Source organism: Lontra canadensis, unplaced genomic scaffold (assembly GCF_010015895.1).
Source record: "Lontra canadensis isolate GAN:19392208 unplaced genomic scaffold, GSC_riverotter_1.0 scaffold25, whole genome shotgun sequence".
Lineage (NCBI taxonomy): Eukaryota > Metazoa > Chordata > Mammalia > Carnivora > Mustelidae > Lontra > Lontra canadensis.
The window spans coordinates 5,211,468-5,231,919 of record NW_022631019.1 but is presented as its reverse complement, the minus strand read 5'-3'; the positions used below and the strand labels follow the sequence as shown (position 1 = coordinate 5,231,919).

Genomic DNA, 20,452 nt, shown 5'->3' with positions numbered 1-20,452 from the left:
AAACCAACCCCACAGCCCCCCCCCGGCGGTGGGGGGCCGGCAAGCCGCCGCCCCCCCTCCCCCCCCCCCCCCCCCCCCCCGCCGCTCCATGTCCCAGAGCTGGTACCCAGAGCCAGGCATCTGAGGACTCCTGGGTCCTTCACCTCCAGGCTCCTTTCCCTCCCCACCTAGAGTGAAGGTCATTTTATCTTTTCATCAAGAGAGTCTCCCTTCCAGTTTGTCTCAGTGACTCCATATTATCCCTCAATACCAGGGGCAAAGCAAACACTGTCCCAGTACAGTACGCAGTTCCCAACTGCAACGCTTCCGAATTTTCTTATTTTTCATCACTCTTCCTATTTTGGGCCGCACCCAGAGGAGCAGTACAGAGTGTTCAGCAACACACACACAAGGCCAGAGCGCTGCTTGGGGCTAACGTCGATTTCAGTGATTACACGGCCTGAGCTCCTCAGCATGGCACTCAAGCTCCCCGACAGTGAGCCAGATTTGGCTAATGATTATGCCACCTGAGTGACACAGAAGGACACACTGACATGTGCTTTTTACTTTCAGCAGTCTCAAGGGAACAAACCCGGCCCCAGACCTCCTTTCTCCCTTTGGTTAGAGAACCTAAGAATGAGGCTGCGGCATCAGTGACTGCAGCGTCCTTTAGGGAGGAGAAAGCTCTGTGCCCGAGGGCAGTTTAAGGGGCTGGCGCTGACTGGAACCCGAGGACAGTGCCTGCCACGGTGGTCATCTCTAAGGTCCTTAAACACCCGGGTCTTTGGAACCCTGAGCTTTTACATGGGTTACGTCAATCGGTAACTGCCATGTGTTAGAAATTAAAACTGGGAAACGTTTACAACACAGTATTTGAGCATCCATGCCACGCCCAAACGATGGCATCGCCCCACTCTCATGTCACTCCTGTGAGAATGGGAAGGAAAAGGGCAAATAATGTCTTAATATCTGCTTCCACCTTATGACCCCCTTGAAAGAACTCCCGAGAATCTCTGCTGGAATTAGGCAAAGTCCCCAGGATCCCTGGCTTGTAACTTCTTTAACAAGTCCCTCGTATTGAACAAAACATCATGTCATTTTATCTAACTATCCATTCATTTATTTATTTATTCTTTTGACAAAGACTTCATAAAGACCAATAACGAAGAAGGCACTGGCCAAAGTTATATGGAAAAAATGCAGATGGCAGAGTATCATGACACTGGAGCATTAAGACTGGATTTTACAGTGGAATCAGAAAACAAAATATTACCAAGTTTCAAAGATGTGGGGACATCTATGAAGGACCAACAACCTCCTTCTAAACTACGTGACAGATAACACGGTGCCTAAGATCTAAACTTTAACACGAGGATCAGGCAGAAAGCACCCCGAGGCCTCGAATCCACAGGGCAAGCACAGGACAGCGCTGTTATGTTTATGTCTGACCGATTCTTGCTGACTGGGTGCTGGCAGACATACTTCCTGGCACAGAGATCTGCTGTAACAAGCTGTTTACTGAATTCCAGAGGGCATTATTTTCCTCAGAGGTCAACCAAACACGGAAACCATGAAGTTTCACGGAACACAGACCAAAAGCACAGAGAGGCAGAAAATAGAACTGTACTCATTTCTGAAATGACAGCAACTTCATGCCACCCAAACTAAACAGGCCAATACGGATGCCCTTCATGCTTTGTGAAGGGCAAGTATGTGGAACAAAATCTTCTGATTCAAGACCACCCGTCACGCATTTTTGAAGAAAACCCAACAACTCGTTTTAACACAGGATGGGTCTGCACGTTACCTGCACAGATGGCGGCGATGAGGCCTTTCCTTTTTTCTTGCTCCTTTAGTATCTCCTTCACAGCAGGAGACTGTGCAAAGAAAGCCCAAACACATCAAGTTATCATGAAGCCACGAGTTCACTCTCCAGCTGGAAACCCTGGGAGAATCTGCTTTTAGTTTAAACTGCAAGATCTTCAATCTATCTTCTAACATTTCTAAATCATTACTAGAAAAATTACCAAATTCATGCCGTTTCTACATTGTTAGACCTAAGCAAGGCATTTAATAGAAGAGAAGGGCATCCTTTTTAAAAAGATGTTTAAAGATGAGATGAGAAAACTAACTTCCCTTGGGCAAACTGACACCTGCCATTTTGTGCTCCTGGGATAAAGAAGGAAAAGGAAGGGTATGTGGTGCTTTGGGTGTTTCCAGATGGCCGAGCAAGGAACAGGGTCCAGCAGAGTCCACAAGTCAGATTCGACCTGCTTTGTAAGCTTCTGTCTGCCGTGCCCCTCCCTTCTCTCCCGCTTTTCCTGCAGGCTGACTCCTCACAGAGGACCTCAGTGAAGAAGCAGGGGCCTGTTCTGAAGCCATTTTTCACCCCCCACTGGCAGTTCAGTCCCCTGCAGCAACCAGGCCCCAGCCCCTTTTATGCTTAAACTTTCATGAAACACAAAATTAGATTCATTCTTCTACCGCACAGAATCTGTTCACAGATAACTGTTCCACCAATTTCGCTTACTCATGTGATAGATGTTGGTAGAGATGTTTCCTTAATTAAGCCAGAACACCATTCTGTTCATTTCACTGCTCCTACTTTATTCCCAGTCTCCTTCCTGAAATATTTCAGTGACAAAACCAACAGAACCCAGGCAGATGCTGAAATAATTCCTCTATATGGTTTTTACCTCAGATAAATTCTGCGCACCCAGATTGCCTCCTGGCAGAACCACTACGTCATAAGGTCCCTGTAGTTAAGAAGAAAAAAAAAAGGTAAAACATTTCATCTGAAATGCGCACTACAGTGATAGTTCAACAACACTTCCCTGTTGTAAATGTGGGTCTGAGCAAAACACTGTTCACAGAAGAGCAGTTACATAAAGGAAGGTCTCTCTCCACAGTGCAGTGTTGCCGTAACTAGCGAAAAATCGAAACACAGTTAACACAAAAGGATGTCCGTATTGCAGAATTACAGGTGTAACATGATCTCATTCTTGTAAAAGAAAAAAAAAAGGGGGTGTCTGGCTGGCTCAGTCTGTGGAGCACATGACTCCTATTCTCAGGGGCTGGGAGTTTGGGTGCCACGTTGGATGCAGAGCTTACTTTAAAACATTTTTTTTTTTAAAGTATGTAGTCCCAACATACATGGGATACACATGTATGGTCTGCAGATACTCACGGACCAAAGAGGCAGCCCAGCTGCTACTGGGGTGTGGAGTGGGATGGTGGCGAGGGGACAGTGAGAAAGGGACATTTCAACACTTGGGACTCTTTGTAGGTCTATGCTGTATAAGAGTTATTTTTTTAATAAGAATGTACACAGTCATAAAAATAATGAAAAGAAAACAAATTTTAAGTGAAAGGCACAGAAAAAAGTTTCCACCTCTATGAAAAGTGATACCTGGGGTGTGTGGGGGGGAACAACGGCAGTGTTTTCGTGTTCCAAGCACCCAACGTCCCAGAAATCTACTGAGTCCACACTTGCTGAATTAATGATATGGAAATTGGTTTAATATACTTTAAAGATGTGAAGAGTTTTAAAAATTTAGTCATTCAGCAGATCACCAAGTGACAACTTAGAACATACTTAGGGTAACACATATTGCTTAGAATTACTCTTGAAGACAAAGAACATTCTACTGTTGCTTTAAAACGAAGCAAAACTACAAACTAAACAGAAAGTGTGTTGAGTACAGAACTTCTTTCACTTTTAGAATCTGAATAAACAGATACAAAAGGTGACCACTATTCTAAGACACCCAGACACAAGATGAAACAGAACAGATAACAGGGAGTACCTACTTCTAGTCAGCCACTTTGAATATGCTCTTTAGAACGTCTCAACACCTTCTACATATATACCAATATTCCTATCCTCCACAATCTGGCATCGAAATATGTGAACTTATCAGACAGGAATAAACCATTCTCTGAGTGAGGGCAGCCAAGCACAGGAATCACACTCTGGGCTCCTTGGCAGGGCACGAATGGCCATCGACGAGCTGCCTCTGTTGGTTTTCCTGCCACATCGATGCTCCAAGAGCATATGGCCCACAGCCCTATCACATGGCCATTAAGCAGCGAACCACAAGGAAGGGTGGGCCAAAGCTCCTGTGCATGTTTGGGTGGCCTTGCTTCTGAGGAAAGGGACCTTAGCTCTTCAAAGATTCCCAAGCGTTAGGTGCCGATAAAGTTGCACAATTTAACTAGAATTCTTACTCCTCCCTTAACCCCACTACTAATCAACTATGAGCTGTCCCACGTAAAATGAATCACACAATTATGTCCGTGTCACTGAAAATGGAAAGGCAAAAAGCAGCTTTTGAATAAATAAGAAACAGGAAATGTGGCAGGTGATTCCTTGTATCAGGTGATGAATCAAGATGTATCAGGAGGCAAAGCAGCCTTCGAGGCCAGAGGAACACTGATGACAGCACCTACTCACTGAGCACAGGCAGCAAGGAACTGCCAACTTCCATGGATACAGAGGGAAAAACGGCAGTCCTCGACTTCCCAGGGCTTATCATAGTGGGGAAGACATCCAACCAAAGTAACTTTTTAAAAATAAGTCAGTGCTAACAGCCTGAGATGTGATCAAAAGACATATGAAGAACCTGATAAGGAAGCCACAGGAAGGAGTAACTCCAGGTATGGAGAACAAACCTCTTTTTTTGCATCTTCCAGGCTGGCATCAGGACAAATGACGACGTCTCGGCTACACTGTACTGGGTCTTTCCCAGCCAGACCCGCGATGGTGACTTTAATCTAAGAGAAAGAGGTCATCAGATAAAACACTCAAACATAAATTTAGAGTAACATTTTCATAGCTGCTGTTTTAAAATAACTTGGCAGGAAATACTGCAACAAAACCATGTTGACTTTAAGTTAGTAAGTTAGCTAAATATAATAACTAGGTCTGTCCCCATTTGCCTGGGACAGTTTGATTTACAGATGCTGTCCTGGTACCCTGTCTGGTTAGCGCCCTTTCTCCCACAAGTGTTCTGCTTTGGGCAATCATCATGTTAATAATCCATCTTACAAAGTTATTGTTGCTATTTAAATATCACGGTGTTTCCTAAAGATAGAAAGACAAGTTAAAACAATGAATTATTACTTTAGCTTGCAAAAATTTACTAAGTTAATAAAACCAAGAGCTGGTACTGGGAAAATGGGAATTTCCCTATACTGCTGGTGGGCCCACATGTTGGTACTTTGGGGAACCATGTGCCAAAATCTGGTAATGCCACCTATGGGCTGTTCTTTGGCAAAGCAATTCCACTTTCAGGAACAAAATCAGGAAAAACTTCCACACGTTTGCATAAGGAAACCTGTACAAGACTATTTAAGTATTATAATGTCCTGAAGCAGCGTAACAGAAGAATGGGTAGACTGGTGCATATTCCTAGAACATAAAAATAAGCAGCAATTTTAAATAAACAAACCGGATCTGGATGTGTCTTCATTCATGATAACCAGAGAAATGAAAGGTTAACAGACTTTGGGGTCAGACTGCTAGCTAGGATCGAAGTACTGGCTCTTATCCTCACTAAGTCTACAACGTGGACACCTTAGCTAGTCTCTCTATGCCTTAGTTTATTCAACTGTATGATGAGGATGGCAGTAACTCACAGGGTTGTTACAGGACTTAAGCAAGTTTATTAAGTGCTTAGAATGACATCTAGCATCTGTAAATGCTATTTAAGTGCTCACTATGTACATATATATATAGAGAGAAAGACAGACAGACACATGCAAAATGCAAATGCAGTCTAACGCTATTTTGAAGACATGCATGGGATGGATACACATCAATGAGCAGAGTTATCTCTGGGGCCAGAAGGGGAATAATACCAGGGAAATATACAAAGAGGGCTGGGCAACGCTTTATTTCTTTAATGCACCTGTTCCTCAAGAAGTGGGTCTACGAGAAATATGGCAAAATGTTAATAAGCATTAAATGTGGACAGAGTAAGCAGGTAATTATTACACACTCTATTTTTGTGTGTTTGAAATATCTTATAAAGTATACCGAGTATTATTTATTAAGAATGACTTTAAAACCCAGAAAGTTGAAAAAGGTGAGGGTAGAAAATGCTGGGGGACTTACTCCAGCTCGCCTCATGACATCTACGGGGATGACTGTCTCCATCTCCTCTGCTCCTTTGGCCAGGATGACCAGAGCTCTTTTCGAAGCCATTCTTATGTTGTATTTTTAAAAGAATTAAAAGAAGAAGAATTTCAAAAATCTTGGCAGTGCAACCCTAAAATAGCCCAAAAGTTCAGGTTCTTTAAGCAAAGTGACTAAATGCCTCCTAGGGAAAAGGTGCTGATAAACAGAACGTTAAGAAGCACTTTGGGGTAATACTGGTTTACACAGAACTTCAATGCTGTACTTTTTGGATGCCAACATGGTAAGGTTGCTAACACGTTAGTACTGTTCGGATTCTCTTTTACCATTTTTTTAAAACCCAGTATACAATGACTAATTGCAACTAAAATTTTCTAAAACACAAATACATGGGTCTTGCATTTCACACAATGCGGGGAGAAAGTCTTATTTTTGGAAATACTATTTCAGAGAAACGACTAAACTTAATTTCACGGGCAAAAAGCTACAGACACAGTCTTTAGCAATTAGCCGGTGAGATTTTTGGAGGGGATTTTCTTTTAAGTTCCAATAAGTGCGCTAAGAATTTCTGGAAAGTTAACAGTGCTAAATATTTCACATTTTAAAAAATGATGTAGAGAGACGGGAATTCCCCCACTAGACTCAACCTAACTGGACCCGCTCTTCGCACTTGGCTCCTTTGTTGCAAACGGCAGTTGCCAAGCGGGGGTCCGAGCCGTTTTTAGCCTGTGCTTTCTGTGGAGTCTGCTGCCCACGCAAAACGCGCGCTAATGAAAGCACTTCAGCCCACACAGCATCGACCAGCAGCCGCCGGGATGCCATGCACACGACCCGGAGAATACGAGGCCGTCCCGTCTGCTCCTGCCCGAAGGCCGCCCGCCCAGGAGGCGCGGCGGAACCCCGCCCTCCGCCGTCCCCTTCCGAAGCCCGCGCCGGGCTGCCCGTGGCCCCCTCGCCGCCCGCAGCGCTCCCCAACCCCCAACCCGAACCTCGACTCTGCCCACACTCCCGAACCTCAACCCCTTTCGCAGCAGTTCCCCGCCGGGGACGACCAAACCGCAAGCGGACTAAACGAGGACGCACACGAGCACGTACGCACGTCGTCCGAGCTCGGGACCTCAGACGCGCACTGCGCAGACGCACGCCTCCAGGCTGCTCGTTCTGCCCCGCCCCTCGGTGCTGCGCAGACGTTCGCCGCGCAGACCCCTCCGCGGTCTCCTCCCGCCACCTCCACCCGCCCCCCCCCCCGGCCCTGCACTGCGCAGACGCACGCCCCCCGGCTTCTCATTCGGCCCGTCCCCCCCAGTACTGCGCAGACGCACGCCGCCCAGGCCTCACCTCCTCCTGCTGTGCACAGATTGGCGCCCCTGGCTTGCTTACATCACATCCGGCTGAACCCACTAGAGCAGGCGTGGGGCATGGCCGGCGTTTCCAAGTCGTTCCTGTGAGTCCAAGGATGTTTCCATTTGGCACCGCCAGGATCACGAGAATCCCGCTGGTTCATGCATCCTCACGAAGTTAACCCTTAGCTGGTGGTCGCAGCCCGGAGGCGCGCGCTCCCTTTGGGAGCTGTGGCGGTTTGCTGTGAAGAGGCGTTTTCATGGAGCGGAGTTGAGTCCTCACGCTTCTTATGCGCGCTCGAGGTCCCTTTCCTGGAGCGCCTTCTGTGTCCCCTCCGACCTGTTCCCGCTCGTGTCCCCACGGTGGGCCACCCGTCCCCCGGTCCTGGGCGACTCTTAGCATTTCACGTGTGTTAGTTTTTCAGAGTTGTTTTTTCCCCCAAGATCCCGATGCTGCTGCTGCAGCCACAGGATTCGAGCCCTGCTGAGTACATGGACCTGATCGGTGACACTTATTTAAGTTAGAAACTCAAATTTTGTTAAAAATTTGAACTGAATATTGATACTTGGACCTATTTCAGAAACCAAAGTGATAAAAGTTACATTGAACAGATGGACTCCTATCCTTGTCCCCATCCAGTTCGTCCCCGCTCGCAGGCTCCCTGCGGGTAACGTATTAGTTTCCTGAGCATCTTTCCAGGATTCCTTGTTCAAGCACAAACAAATACAGTTTTACTTCTTTCTTAACAGAAATGTAGCAGACTGTATTGTTCTGTCCTTCTCTCCCTGCCACCACCTTATTATGTTGGAGACCTTTCCTTCTCAAAAGGAACTTCCTTTTTTTTTTTTTTTTCCCCAGATAATATGCCACTGTGACATGTCTCAGAGTTTATCAGTGCCCTACTGATAAACATTTAGGTTATTTCCAACTTTTTTTTTTCTTTTTAAAGTAGGCTCCCTGCGCAGCATGGAGCCAAACCCTGCAGCTTGAACTCTCGACCCTGAGATGAAGAAGACCTGAGATGCTATCAACAGTCAGATGCTTAACCGCTGAATCACCTTATTCATATGTCCTACTTGTATAGGCAAAACTGGAGAGTAAATTCCCAGGAGTGGTGGATACATCCATCAACTCCATACAAGTTAAGTCACTTATCACTCTCGCCAGTAATATGTGAGCTCAAACAGTATTTTAAATACACTGGGTGTTTTTGAAGTTTCAGTTTAGCTATTAAGAACATGTATTTTCAAGAAATAACTTGCAAGCCTTTGTTGGTTTACAAAGTGCTTTAATATATTTTATGAGATCCTTACAATGGTGGTGAGAGTGGTTTTTGCTAAGAATTGTACATAGATTTATAAATTGCAACACTGCACTGTGCAGAATTCCTAAGTATCTTTAAATAATCATTTGGCATTTTAAGAAAGCATTTTGGGAGTTCTGGAATGTCTTTATCTTCGGCTGTTTACAGAGGAAGCAGGAAAAAGCCACCCCCTTTCAGTTTTGAAGTATGGTGGGAAATAGGCAAGTGGTCAGACATGTGTTTCAGAAACCAAGGAGGAATTTAGGTAGATGAAGGAAGACCAAGCAAAGATGGGCTGTTGTGTTCCAGGGTCCCCAGTAAACTCTTGGAAGGAGGCAGCTGTGCTGGTGGCCTGCTGCAGCATGAGATAGCCAGCATAGAACAACAATGGCAAGACAGATGGTCTTGGTGGTGAAAGGGAGAGAGAGAACAAACCTGACTTAACACTCCTGAGACATCTGCATCACCATCAAGATCTGAAATGGACCTGGGTCAGCATCGATTTTTATCAGATGAATACATTGCACATAGTGTTTACAACTCAAGTATTGCTTATGGTAGATTTTCTTTTAGAAATCTCCACTCTTTCCTCTTTCATCTGCATGAGCGGTGGATATTTCCTGCCCCTTGACTTTGGGTTTGACCTTGTTTTATTTATTTTTTTAAAAGATTTTTATTTTATTTACTTGAGACGGAGGAGGGGCAGAGGGAAGAGCAGACTCCCCGCTAAGCAGGGAGCCTGATGTGGGGCTCAATCCCAGGACTCCGGGATCATGATCTCAGCTGAAGGCTGACACTTAACCAACTGAGCCACCCAGGAGTCCCGGGGCTGGCCTTGTTTTAGCTAAGAATGTTAACAGATGAGACCTGATTGAAGCCTTGAAAAGCATTGACCTGATGACCAGGCTTGCTCTCTTGTACATTTGCACTGTCATATAAAGGACTTTCCTTCAGGGCTGCTACTCCTGCCCATTCAACCTGGGTTTCAGAATGGAAACATGTGCTCCCTCGGCCAACCTGTACCTGTGCCCAAGGCAGTCACCACAGCCAAATGGCAGACTGTAGTACTCAGATTTTGATATGACATAACAGCTCAGTGATACGGCATTAAAAGGCTCATAATGAAAAACAGCAGTCTTCTGACTCAGTCCTTCCTACCCGTCAACCCTGCTTTCCAGAGGCAAATATTTTCAGCTCTTTAAAATTAGTTCTTGTAATTGTCTCAATAGTTGACCCTTGAACAGCATAGGCTTGAACTACATGGGTCCGCACATATTTTTCAATGAACACAGTTCAGTACTCTAAATGTATTTTCTCTTACTTGGGATTTTTTTTTAAGATTTTATTTATTTGAGAAAGAGAGCAAGCACGAGCGGGCAGAGGGGCAGAGGGAGAAGCAGACTCCCCACTGAGTAGGAGATCCAACATGGGGCTCAATCCTGGGACTCTGGGATTGTGACCTGATCCAAAGGTAGACACCCAACCAACTGAGTCACCCAGGTGTCCCTCTTCCTTATGATTTTAACATTTTCTATTCCCTGGGTTATTTTATTATAAGAATACAGTATATATAAAATATAACAAAGTATGTGTTAATTGACTATGTTATTGGTATGCTTTCCGGTCAGCAGTGGATAATTACTTTATTTTTAGTAATTGTGGGGGGAGTCAAAGTTATATGCAAATTTCTGACAGCACAGGCTGGGGGGTGGGAGAGTGTTTGCTGGTCCTACATTGTTCAAGAGTCAAGTGTATTTTTAAACAATATTCTATACTGTAATTTTTCCTTATTGGTTTTAGACATTGTATATTAACTTCCTGGAAAACATACTTTTCATTTCACAGCTGCAGAGGCTGGGGTCTGGAGGGGTGAAATGACTAAAAGGTCCTACACAGTCTTGGTCAAATTCAGATATTCTGATACCCAAATTCATATTCTAGCCACCATAAACTCTATCAGTATTTCTTTTCTTTTTTTTTTTTTAAGATTTTATTTATTTATTTGACAGAGAGAGATCACAAGTAGGCAGAGAGGCAGGCAGAGAGAGAGGGGGAAGCAGGCTCCCCGCCAAGCAGAGAGCCCGATGCGGGACTCGATCCCAGGACCCCGAGATCATGACCTGAGCTGAAGGCAGAGGCTTAACCCACTGAGCCACCCAGGCGCCCTCTATCAGTATTTCTTAATAAGTCCATAACACCCATGACACTCATCTTAACTTTCTAGCTCATAGCTATTTCTCATCACACATTTGCAGAATAAAACAAAAAATTCAACCATTCACCAAAAAATGTAGCTTTATTACTGTCAGTGAAGACACCTTCTAATTCAGTCCCTGATTTCCAGGCAGGAAAACCTCATCCTATTCACTATTTAATTCTACATTTGGTAAGTCTTTATGCATTGCAGGACGTGTAAACTAAAAGTCTCTGGCTGTTCTCAGAGAGCCTGAAATCTTTTTCTTGAAGGGCTTGAAACCTTTAAAGATACTGTTCTGCCTTGATGAGCTCCTCATCCAGCAATGGAGAAATGATACTGATAATGTGAGTGAAGGAGTTCAGGACATGCTACCTCCAAATGTCACCTTGCCATGTTATTTTTAGTTAAAGGCATTTTTTTAAACAAGAGGTGCAAGAAAGGCACTCAGATTCCCATTTTTTTCATCCTGAAAGCAGAAGAGGAAACTCTCAGGTGAGAGCTGCCCTCTCAGTGCCAAGAGGAAAGAACCACCACCAGAGAAGCACTTGAGTCTGGAAGAATTTGCACATGGAGACCTTGTTACAATAACCCTTATCTTCCTTCAGTCTCTCTGTTTTACTTTAGCTACTTTTCCATAGTTGCCACTCTTTGCTCAACTCCGTATGTAAACGCTTACCTTTCACCACCTCTTTGGGTCTTCATTTTCTTATGAAGGCTCCTGGGTCTCCTAAAACTTAAATAACTTGTATGCTTTTGTTCGGTTAACCTTTTTATATCCATTTAATTCTCAGACTTTGCCAGAGATCCTAAGGAAATAGAGGTACAGTTTTTGCCTGTCCTACATTAACAACAGCCACCCGTGGCCATTCTGAATCTGGTTCCAAAAAACAACCCTCCCCCAAAGTAGCCTGATCACAATAAATAGCAAAGAAACTGGCGCCGGGTTACTTATTACTTTTCCGCTCATCACTTAACATTTCACATCTCATCTCACGGAATACTCATTTTCTATGAATGTGGATGTATCTTTTTCCTCATTGATAGTACTTATTTAGCATTTTGTCTTCTGTTTACTTATCTGTTTCCCTCTAATCCTGTGAATTCAGTAGGACCTTCCTGTCTTGGTCACTGCTGAATCCCTGTCATCTGCTACAGCCCCTGGCACATAGCAGGTGCTCAGTAAATACTTGCTAAGCTGTCTTAGTTTCACCCTAAAGATGTTCCTTCCTTTGACTATCGCTATAGATCAACGGTTTACATTTGTAGAACACTACAGTTTACAGTGGGGCTCCAACCAATTTCTCATTCCTATTTTATCTTCTTTTCCACATTAAATTCATTTCGCCGGACACCGAATGGGAAATTTTATGGGCAGCGAATAGGGTCCCTCTATTTTCATCCTTTCCCAGGTTCACCGAAAAGGGCGGGGGGCTGAAGTGCAGTTTCTGGGTGTAAGTTAGGCCTCTGCTGCAGTGAGTGAGGGTACTTTTCTTTTCTTTTCTTTTTTAAGATTTTTATTTATTTGACAGATCACAAGTAGGCAGAGAGGCAGGCAGAGAGAGAGAGGAGGAGGAGACAGGCTCCCATCTGAGCAGAGAGCCCGATGTGAGGCTTGATCCCAGGAACCTGGGATCATGACCTGAGCCGAAGGCAGAGGCTTTAACCACTGAGCCACCCAGGCGCCCCGGAGGGTACTTTTCGACTGTCACTAAAGGCTGGCGCGGGCAAGCCTCGGAGAGGTCCGGCAGAAACGGCGAATTTCCCCTCCGAGCCCCCAAAAGGTTAGGTCGGCGAGACAGGAGAAGAGTGGGCGAGCCCTGACATTTGAGGCGGCGCTGGCGCAAGGGGGAAATTCTGACACCGAGGTGTGTGAGGGGCCCGGGGGAGCGGCTTCGCCTCTGCTCCCAAACTGTGTGAAAGCCCCCCGAGCGTGGGCCAGTCGGCACCACTCCCACGGCCGGCCGGGGGCCAGAGGCCGGCCGACCCGCAGTGACGTTCGGCCCGCTTCCGGCGGCCGGGGCCGGCGGTCCCCGGCGGCACCCGGGATTGGCCGAGCCGCGCCGCAGGGGGCGGGGCAGCGCGCGTTCCCGGCCACCCGTGCGGCGCGCTCGAGCCTGTGGCGGCCCGTTTCGGTCGGCCCTGCCGGCCGGAAGTATCCCAACGGCCTCCCGGCCGCGGCGAGGCCGCCGTCACTCCTCGGCGACCCCCCGAACTTCCGGGCGAGGTTGCGGCTAGCGTAGGCGGGGCAGGAAGTCGGCCCTTCCCTCCGCCGCGTCCCAGATTGGGTTCGGTGGCGGGCGCTGACCTGCGCGCAGGTTCTCGCGCCTGGGAGCGCCGCTGCGTGCGGGTGGCCGGTCGCCCAGCGGCGGCTGTCTGGAGAGCCTGCGGAGCCCCGCGTGGGAAACGCGGCCGTGCGGTGGGCCCGTCCGCTCTCATCTCTCCCTGGCGCTTTGTGGAACACCGCGCCCTGCTCTGCTGTTCACTGCCATCCTAACGGATTAGGGTCTGATTAGGATTTCGATATAGGGTTGTCAAAAGCGTTAAAAACACCTTTCATTTGTGAAGTGTGAATAGTAATGCCTGCAGTTTGGTGAGGTCCTCGTGAGGTCCTGCGTAGAACAAGAGGTCCGAGGAACTGAAATGTGGGGTTCCATCGGGCTCTGTCGTGCGGTGGTCCTTTATTCTAATTCTGCTGCGGTGTTTCCAGATCCCAGGGATCTTGGCAACACGGCGATCCACGAGCCACAGCGACATTTTTCTCAGTGATCGAAGCTGTCAGTATTCCGCCAGCAGCACACCTTGGAATCTAGCAGAACTTTCTGAGTCCTTGCTGCTTCCCTTTGCCTGTATCCTGTATCCCCCTTACTGCACGTAGTGTTAAGCTGGGGCTGCACCCACGGTGAAAACTGTTCCCGGCAACCTTTGGCGTGGCTGCCTAGTGCTGTGGACCTGCTGGCTTGGGCCGCGTCTGTGTAAGCAAGGGATGCAGTGAAGGTATGCAACGGTGTTCCAGTCTCTCTCCCTCCACACTGGGGTTCCTTATCTTCCACATTCTTAATCTCTTACTCTCCCTCACTCTTTTTTTTTTTTTTTTGGTTCCTGGTACAGAAGGTACCCTGTACTTTGTCTCCTGCATGCTCTGGCACAAAGCAGTGCCCTCTAACTGGGATGGATCTGCGTCCCTACAAGCCTTTCAAGCTGTTTTCCATTTTGCAAAACCCAGTTGCAGTGCAGAGCGATCCAGGAGACCATTTAAAGTATTCTATAGTACTCTGTTCTCCTGTTACAGTACCTGTAAGGCTGGGCAGCCTTATCATAGTTATTTGTGCGAACTTCCTCCCTCTCTAGGGTGTGAAGGCTGTTGGCATGGGGCCTTACCTAGCTACACCTCACAAGACAGCAAAACTCATTCAAGAAGCTTTGAGTGCCTGTCATGCGCCCAGCGCTGCCCTGGGAGCTGGGGAAACAGTGAAAAACCCCGTCCTCCGACCGCGCTCACCTCCCTGAGAGTGGGAGAAAATAAGCAAATGTGCCGATAACTTGTGTGTCATGTGGTGATACGTACAATCAAGGAAAGTAGAGGGATGAAAGGAGATGGAGAGTAACAGGGAGAGGAGGAAACCTAAGTGAGACGAGGGGACAAGTCATCTAGAAAGTGAGACGATGAGATTTTAGATGAGAGAGCAACAAAGAAGGGCCCTGAAGCTAGTGTGTGTTCCCTCCATCAAAGAACAGCAGGGCAGGCACCCTTGAGGGGAGTGGAAGGACACAAAGTGGGAGAAGTGATGGGTCAAATCCTGTGCACGCTTGCATCAGACATTCAGTAAATGCTTTGAATCTAATTTACTGACTTGAGAAGGGATAGAGAATAAGGTAATGATAGTAACATCAGGACTTGGAAATTGCTAGAGTGGAATAGACCTCCTAGGCACATACTAGGTGTTTGCAACTTACATGTGTGTCCATTAGAACTCTTACTTAGTGCGGTGACATTTAACTGAAATAATATCTCAATGGAAGCCGATGGTTTATGCAGCAGTCTGCCATTGTAATGGAAATCTGGAAGAAAAGGACACAGATTTTAAAGGATGAAATGGATTAACATGTGACTGGAGTTACTTATGTAAAGAATAGCGATCACCATTGAAAAGTTCAGATGGAGGGGATGCCTGGGTGCCTCAGTTGGTTGAGTATCTGCCTTCGGCTTGTGTCATGATCCCAAGATCCTGGGGTCAGGCTCTGCTCAGCGGGGAGCCTGCTTCTCCCTCTCCTTCTGCCTGCTGTTCTGCCTACTTGTGCACTCTCTCTCTCTGTCTGTCAAATAAATAAATAAATAAAATCTTAAAAAAGTTCAGAAGGAAACAAAATCCGTCTTCTGATGTTGTCTTGCTTTTGATTTGGAAGAAAAAGAAAACTTGTATGTTAGTTGACAAAAGTTGAGTTTGTGAAATAAAAAGGATATATTTGTTTATTTGTTCATTATGAAAACACTATCCTTAAAAAAAACAAGAACAACAAAACCCCACTATCCTTCCCCAGGGCTAAGGTGAATGCTAGGGAGAGTGGTCACGGGCAGAAGCTGGCTTTCAGCAGAACGTCATAAGCTTCAAGACAGCTTTGCTTGCTGGGATGATTTTTCTTTGATCACAGTTGTCACTTGCAGCCCAAAGAACATTTCCCCCTAAGTGGCCTGTGGCAGCGATCTTCAGTGGGATTTTAAAATATAGAACACTTGTGTAGTTAATAATTTTTGGTTACATGCTCTTAAATTTTTAGAAGTCAATCTAGCTTCCTCCAGAAAGTGGCTACTACTGATTGCACTCTTCATCACCTTTCTCAAAGTTGAAATCGACTGTCAGTTTATTGACAATCATTCACATAGATGAGCTCAAATGTGGTTTCCGACTCAGCTCTCAAACCACGACATCGGCAGTCTCAGGCTCCGTTGCTGAGTCAACAGATCTTTTTATTCATTCACAGGAATGAGTAGCTCCTGAGTTAGTCATGACTCCAATGTCGGAGTGAGAACAGCAGGGTTCCGGCCCTGGCTTCTTTGCCTAACTGAGGCTGTTGGTGTGCCGAGTAGATACGCTGTCCTGATTCCAGCCTGTCAGTGTCTAAGCCCCGCTCTGCCCAGTGCTAGCTGGATGGTCCTGAACAGATCAGCTGACCCTCATGCCTCGGCCCCCACCTATACAATGGGGATAACTTCACAGGGTTATGCTGAGGGTGAAAGGCGTTAACAGAGATGAAGTTACAACAGTGGCCCGTAGTAGACACTCCAAGGCTGTCATTGACACTTGGCTTGGCCACTTGAATTTCTTCCAGCTTCAACACTGGAAGAGTAACAATAGTTCTTGCCTTGTAGAATTGCTAAGAGGCTGAATAGTATGCCAAGTGCAACGTCTGAAATGCAGGAAGCGACCAGTAAGTGTTGGCTATTATCGAGTACTAGAAAACATTTGTCATGGTCACAATCTGTTTAAATTCATTGGGGAAGGGCCCATAGGAGAGGAACATAGAAAGTCATAGACCATAAGAACATGCCATCTTGATGGGGATCATGAGGGATACAAGTTGCATAGATCGATGAGCTCTTGCCTTAAGTTGCAGTGACAGGATGGATTCAAAAGAAGAATGAATTGAAGACTAAGCAAGTTCCCAGAGCTAAAACTAAGTATTGAGTATATCCGTCTCAATGCAAGGTATGAAAGGCTGCAAGGAGGCTAGGTACGGGGCTTGTGATCCTGGGGTCTGCGGAAGACCAAGGGGCACTAATAAAACTCAGGGGTCTGTGAACTTGGACGGGAAAAATTACATCTTTTATTTTCACTAACTTCCAGCAGAAATCTAGCATTTTCTTCAATCTTGAATTTAAAAATCAACAGAGCATAGCCAGAGGCATGGTATCTATGATATCACACCAGTGGAAATCAGTTATTTTCACATCACGTTACAGTTATTGCAGATACCCAAATATCATTTACACTCATGATTAATTTGAAATTATGACTCATGGTTAATTTGAAATTGTGACAGGTGTGTGTTAATGACGAAGTCCACATAGTACCACATTGCAAGTTGGCCTTTTAAGTATTTCGTGAGTAGATTTCAAAAACACTTAGTTTCCTCTGTAATCCTTTGTATTGTATTTTACAAACTTAGGAACATTATCCGGTGAGGGGTAAACACAGACAGACAGCACAGGATGAAGGGACACCACGCACAAAAAAAGTTTAAGAATCCTTGTTAAGAGCATGAATTCCAGAGCCAACCAGTCAGGTGAACCCCTTTTCTGCTCCTTATCAGCCTGGTGACACTGGACAGGTTACCCAGCTTCTCTCTGCCCCAGTTTTCTCATCTGTAAAGTAAGGACAAAGGCTATTGGAAGGTATAATTGGGAAAATGATGTAAACATGTAGGATAATGCCTCACAGGGAGTAAGCACTCTGTAAATGTCAGCCATCGGCAGAAAAGCATCTTACGGGAGACCCAAGGAAGGGAAGGGTACAGCGTAGGTGGGGGTACACATACCAGAATGATTTCCCAAGGGAGAGAGAGAAAGAAAAGGTTAGGGCATGAGGAGGTAGGCGGGCTATGAGACTGGAGTTAACAAACTCATGCATTCATGTCCTCATTCATTCATTCAGTAAAGGTTTCTTGAATGCCTGCCACGGGCCTCTCAACGCTTTTGCTAACACTTGTGGAGTCTGGAGCAGGAGTAGAAATAGAACTCACATACCATATGTCTGAATATTTAACAGTGGCAAATCAAGCTAAAGATGTGTTAAATGTGTTCTGTTTTTTACTCCAACAGAGATGTCTTCAAAAGAACAATAGTAATTGTTTTTATGTCACAAAGTTGGGAAAATGCCAATGATAACCGAATTTAATTATTGCAGTTAACTGAATGTACTTGGATGGTCTGGGAATGTTTAAATGGGTGGTAAAGACAGATAATTCATAAGTTTTAAGTATTTGCTCCATAAAATTTTCTTTTTTCTTGCCTTTATTTCATTTGTTGTAATTGAGAAATTCATATAATTTGTGTCTTGTCAACAGGGCTGACAAAAGAGTAAAAAACCATATAATTGTACTCAAAGCATACAGAATTTATATGCATGCAATGTAAAATGTAAATGTAAATAGAATTTTTTAAAATAAAATTATTTTTCATGTTTGTTTTTAAAAAGTTATCCTACTAAAAGCTTTAAAATTATCTATTAAAATAAAAAAGATAATTGATAAATATCAAATAGCCAAAATTATTTCAATGTATCTGAGGTTTTTAATTTTGAAATGTAATTAAGTTTCATTAATTTTTTTTGAGAGAAAGCATGTGAGTGGGGCGAGGGTGGGTAGGGGGAGAGGGAGAGAGAATTGCAAGCAGGCTCCACACTCAGCGTGGAGCCCAATGCACAGCTCGTTCTCACAACCCTGAGATCATGACCTGAGCAGACATCAAGAGTCAGGCACTCAAGTGACTGAGCAATCTAGGTGCCCCTATTTGTTTATTTATTTAAGTGATCTCTACACCCAACATGGGACTTGAACTCATGACCCCAAGATTAAGAGTCACATTCTGTACAAACTGTACAGACGCCCCCAACCCTGCAGTTCTTATGTTACTTACTCTGCATATACATATTTAAAAGTAATACGAATAAATATTGCAAAGGGATCCTCAGACTTCATGTGCAGCTGTTATGAATTCCACGCTAATCCACAAGAACTCCCAGAACCGCAAACAGGAACATTAATAAGATCAAGAAGATGGACACTTGGGACTTCTGGAAACTCTACTTGCCATAAAATTCTTGCAACATAATAGGTTACATGAGAATCTGTTACATCCCAGGTATTGCAAAAACAATAGATTATACGAGAATCTGTTATACTCCAAGGATGTAGCTAACTAATTTGCCTTTCCCAGCTGCAGCACTCTGGGGCTCACACCGTACCTGCCACTCCGAGGCCACAGCCCAGTACAGAGATGCTATCACCATGTGTTTCTAGGCCATAGACCAAGAGCCACGCTTACCTTTGGTTAGTGTGGATAGCACGTGCCTCAGGTTAACTACAAAATTTGCCTGAGCTTCCTGTGATGATTTTATCAAACAAGAGTATGTTAAATGAACAGTGTACAACTCCTTAAACCCTCGAATGGAACTGTGCATAGCCTTCAGCAGACGGTGAAGCAGTTGACTTTGTGTAACACAGGCGGGTGAACTAATCTTGAGAATCTTTACTCTCGGTAAAGACTTTTATGTCACTAGCCCTGCCTGAAAAAGTGAGTTAATTACTGTGCTGGGAAATGACAGACGTCACTTTCAGAGGAGGTAATGTCTCCGCCCACAGACTATCCAAAAGGTAGATTAGTAAGTAACATTAGTAACATTTAGTTAAATGAAAATAGAGTCCAGTTAAATGTCACACGGCAAAGTTAAACAGAGGACCACATGTAAATGAGGAGGCACCTTGGTTAGATGGGGGACTTTGAAAGTGTTAGGGGATCAGTAATGTCATTTTTATATGGTATGAAAACTCCTACATGGGGCCAATTCTCCTGAAACCAGTGGAGGAGATCCCATAATTATCACAGGTAAAGTGAGTCTCCGAGGACTATCAGAATTTGGGAATAAGTTCTGTGGACAACTCATGCATTTTCCTTCTCTTTGGCTACTTGCCCTGGTTCCCTTACTGATCACCAGCCTGGGAGCTAGGGAAGGAAAATTTTAAAGCAGTAAGTCTTGTAATAGCAGTTACTGTATTCTTGAGACCTACGTGCCAGGTGTCTTTTGGATGAGTCTATGGATGTGGAATGTCCAGAACTCGTAAATTCATAGAGACAAAAAGCAAACTTGTGGTTACCAGGTCAAGGTTGGGGTGCAGTGGGGAGTGGCTGCTCATGGGTATCTCTGGGGAGTGATGAAAATGTTCTGGAATGATATCCTGATGATAGTTGTACAGATAGTGAGTATCAGTGAATTCTGTGAAACAAGCACTTTAAAATTATAAAATTTATGTCTTGTGAGTTATATCTTAATTTTTTTAAAGGTGACTTCTGGTGAGGTCCCAGTAGTCTGGATAGTGGGCTATAGGATCTAGCTTTCCTTTAGTGGACAACAGGTAGCCACTGAAAGTTTCTAAGGAGGATGGTGGCATGATAGGGGTTGTGGAAACATGTAAAGTGCTTACCGCAGAGCAAGTGTTTAATAAACATGAGCTCCCTCCTCCCCTCTCTTCCCCCCACAATTTGACACTAAGCCCTAGAGTGTCTCCTGGGAGAAAATAGGTCTTTTCTGTTTGGATCCTAATGGAAAGCCACCTGATTTAGCTGAAACCACTCTTGTTATAGTTTCCCTGGTTGTCTTCCTAAGGATGCCCTAGCCTCTCAATGCTGGACAGGTTATCTTAGTGTCCCTAGAGCATCTTCCTCCTCTTCCTCCCTCCTCCTCTCCACCAGTCCTTCCTCTCTTTCTCCTGCCTCCTCTTC

The 20,452-nt window shown here is 45.2% G+C and overlaps 1 protein-coding gene across 3 annotated transcripts in view; it reads right to left on the bottom strand.

Annotated features, from left to right (window-relative positions):
• The window catches only part of PARK7 (Parkinsonism associated deglycase), a 15,845-nt gene extending 8,625 nt beyond the window's left edge, over nucleotides 1-7,220 (bottom strand). The window contains exons 1-5 of one of the 3 annotated variants that reach the window (XM_032863316.1): nucleotides 7,199-7,220; nucleotides 6,095-6,207; nucleotides 4,651-4,752; nucleotides 2,676-2,735; nucleotides 1,787-1,856 (exon numbers count right to left, since the gene is read on the bottom strand). In XM_032863316.1, the coding sequence (XP_032719207.1) occupies nucleotides 1,787-1,856; nucleotides 2,676-2,735; nucleotides 4,651-4,752; nucleotides 6,095-6,184 (322 nt within the window). In that variant the 5' untranslated portion in view covers nucleotides 6,185-6,207; nucleotides 7,199-7,220. The other 2 variants (XM_032863314.1, XM_032863315.1) reach the window with 2 other exon arrangements.
• Between the last annotated feature and the right edge of the window lie 13,232 nt (nucleotides 7,221-20,452).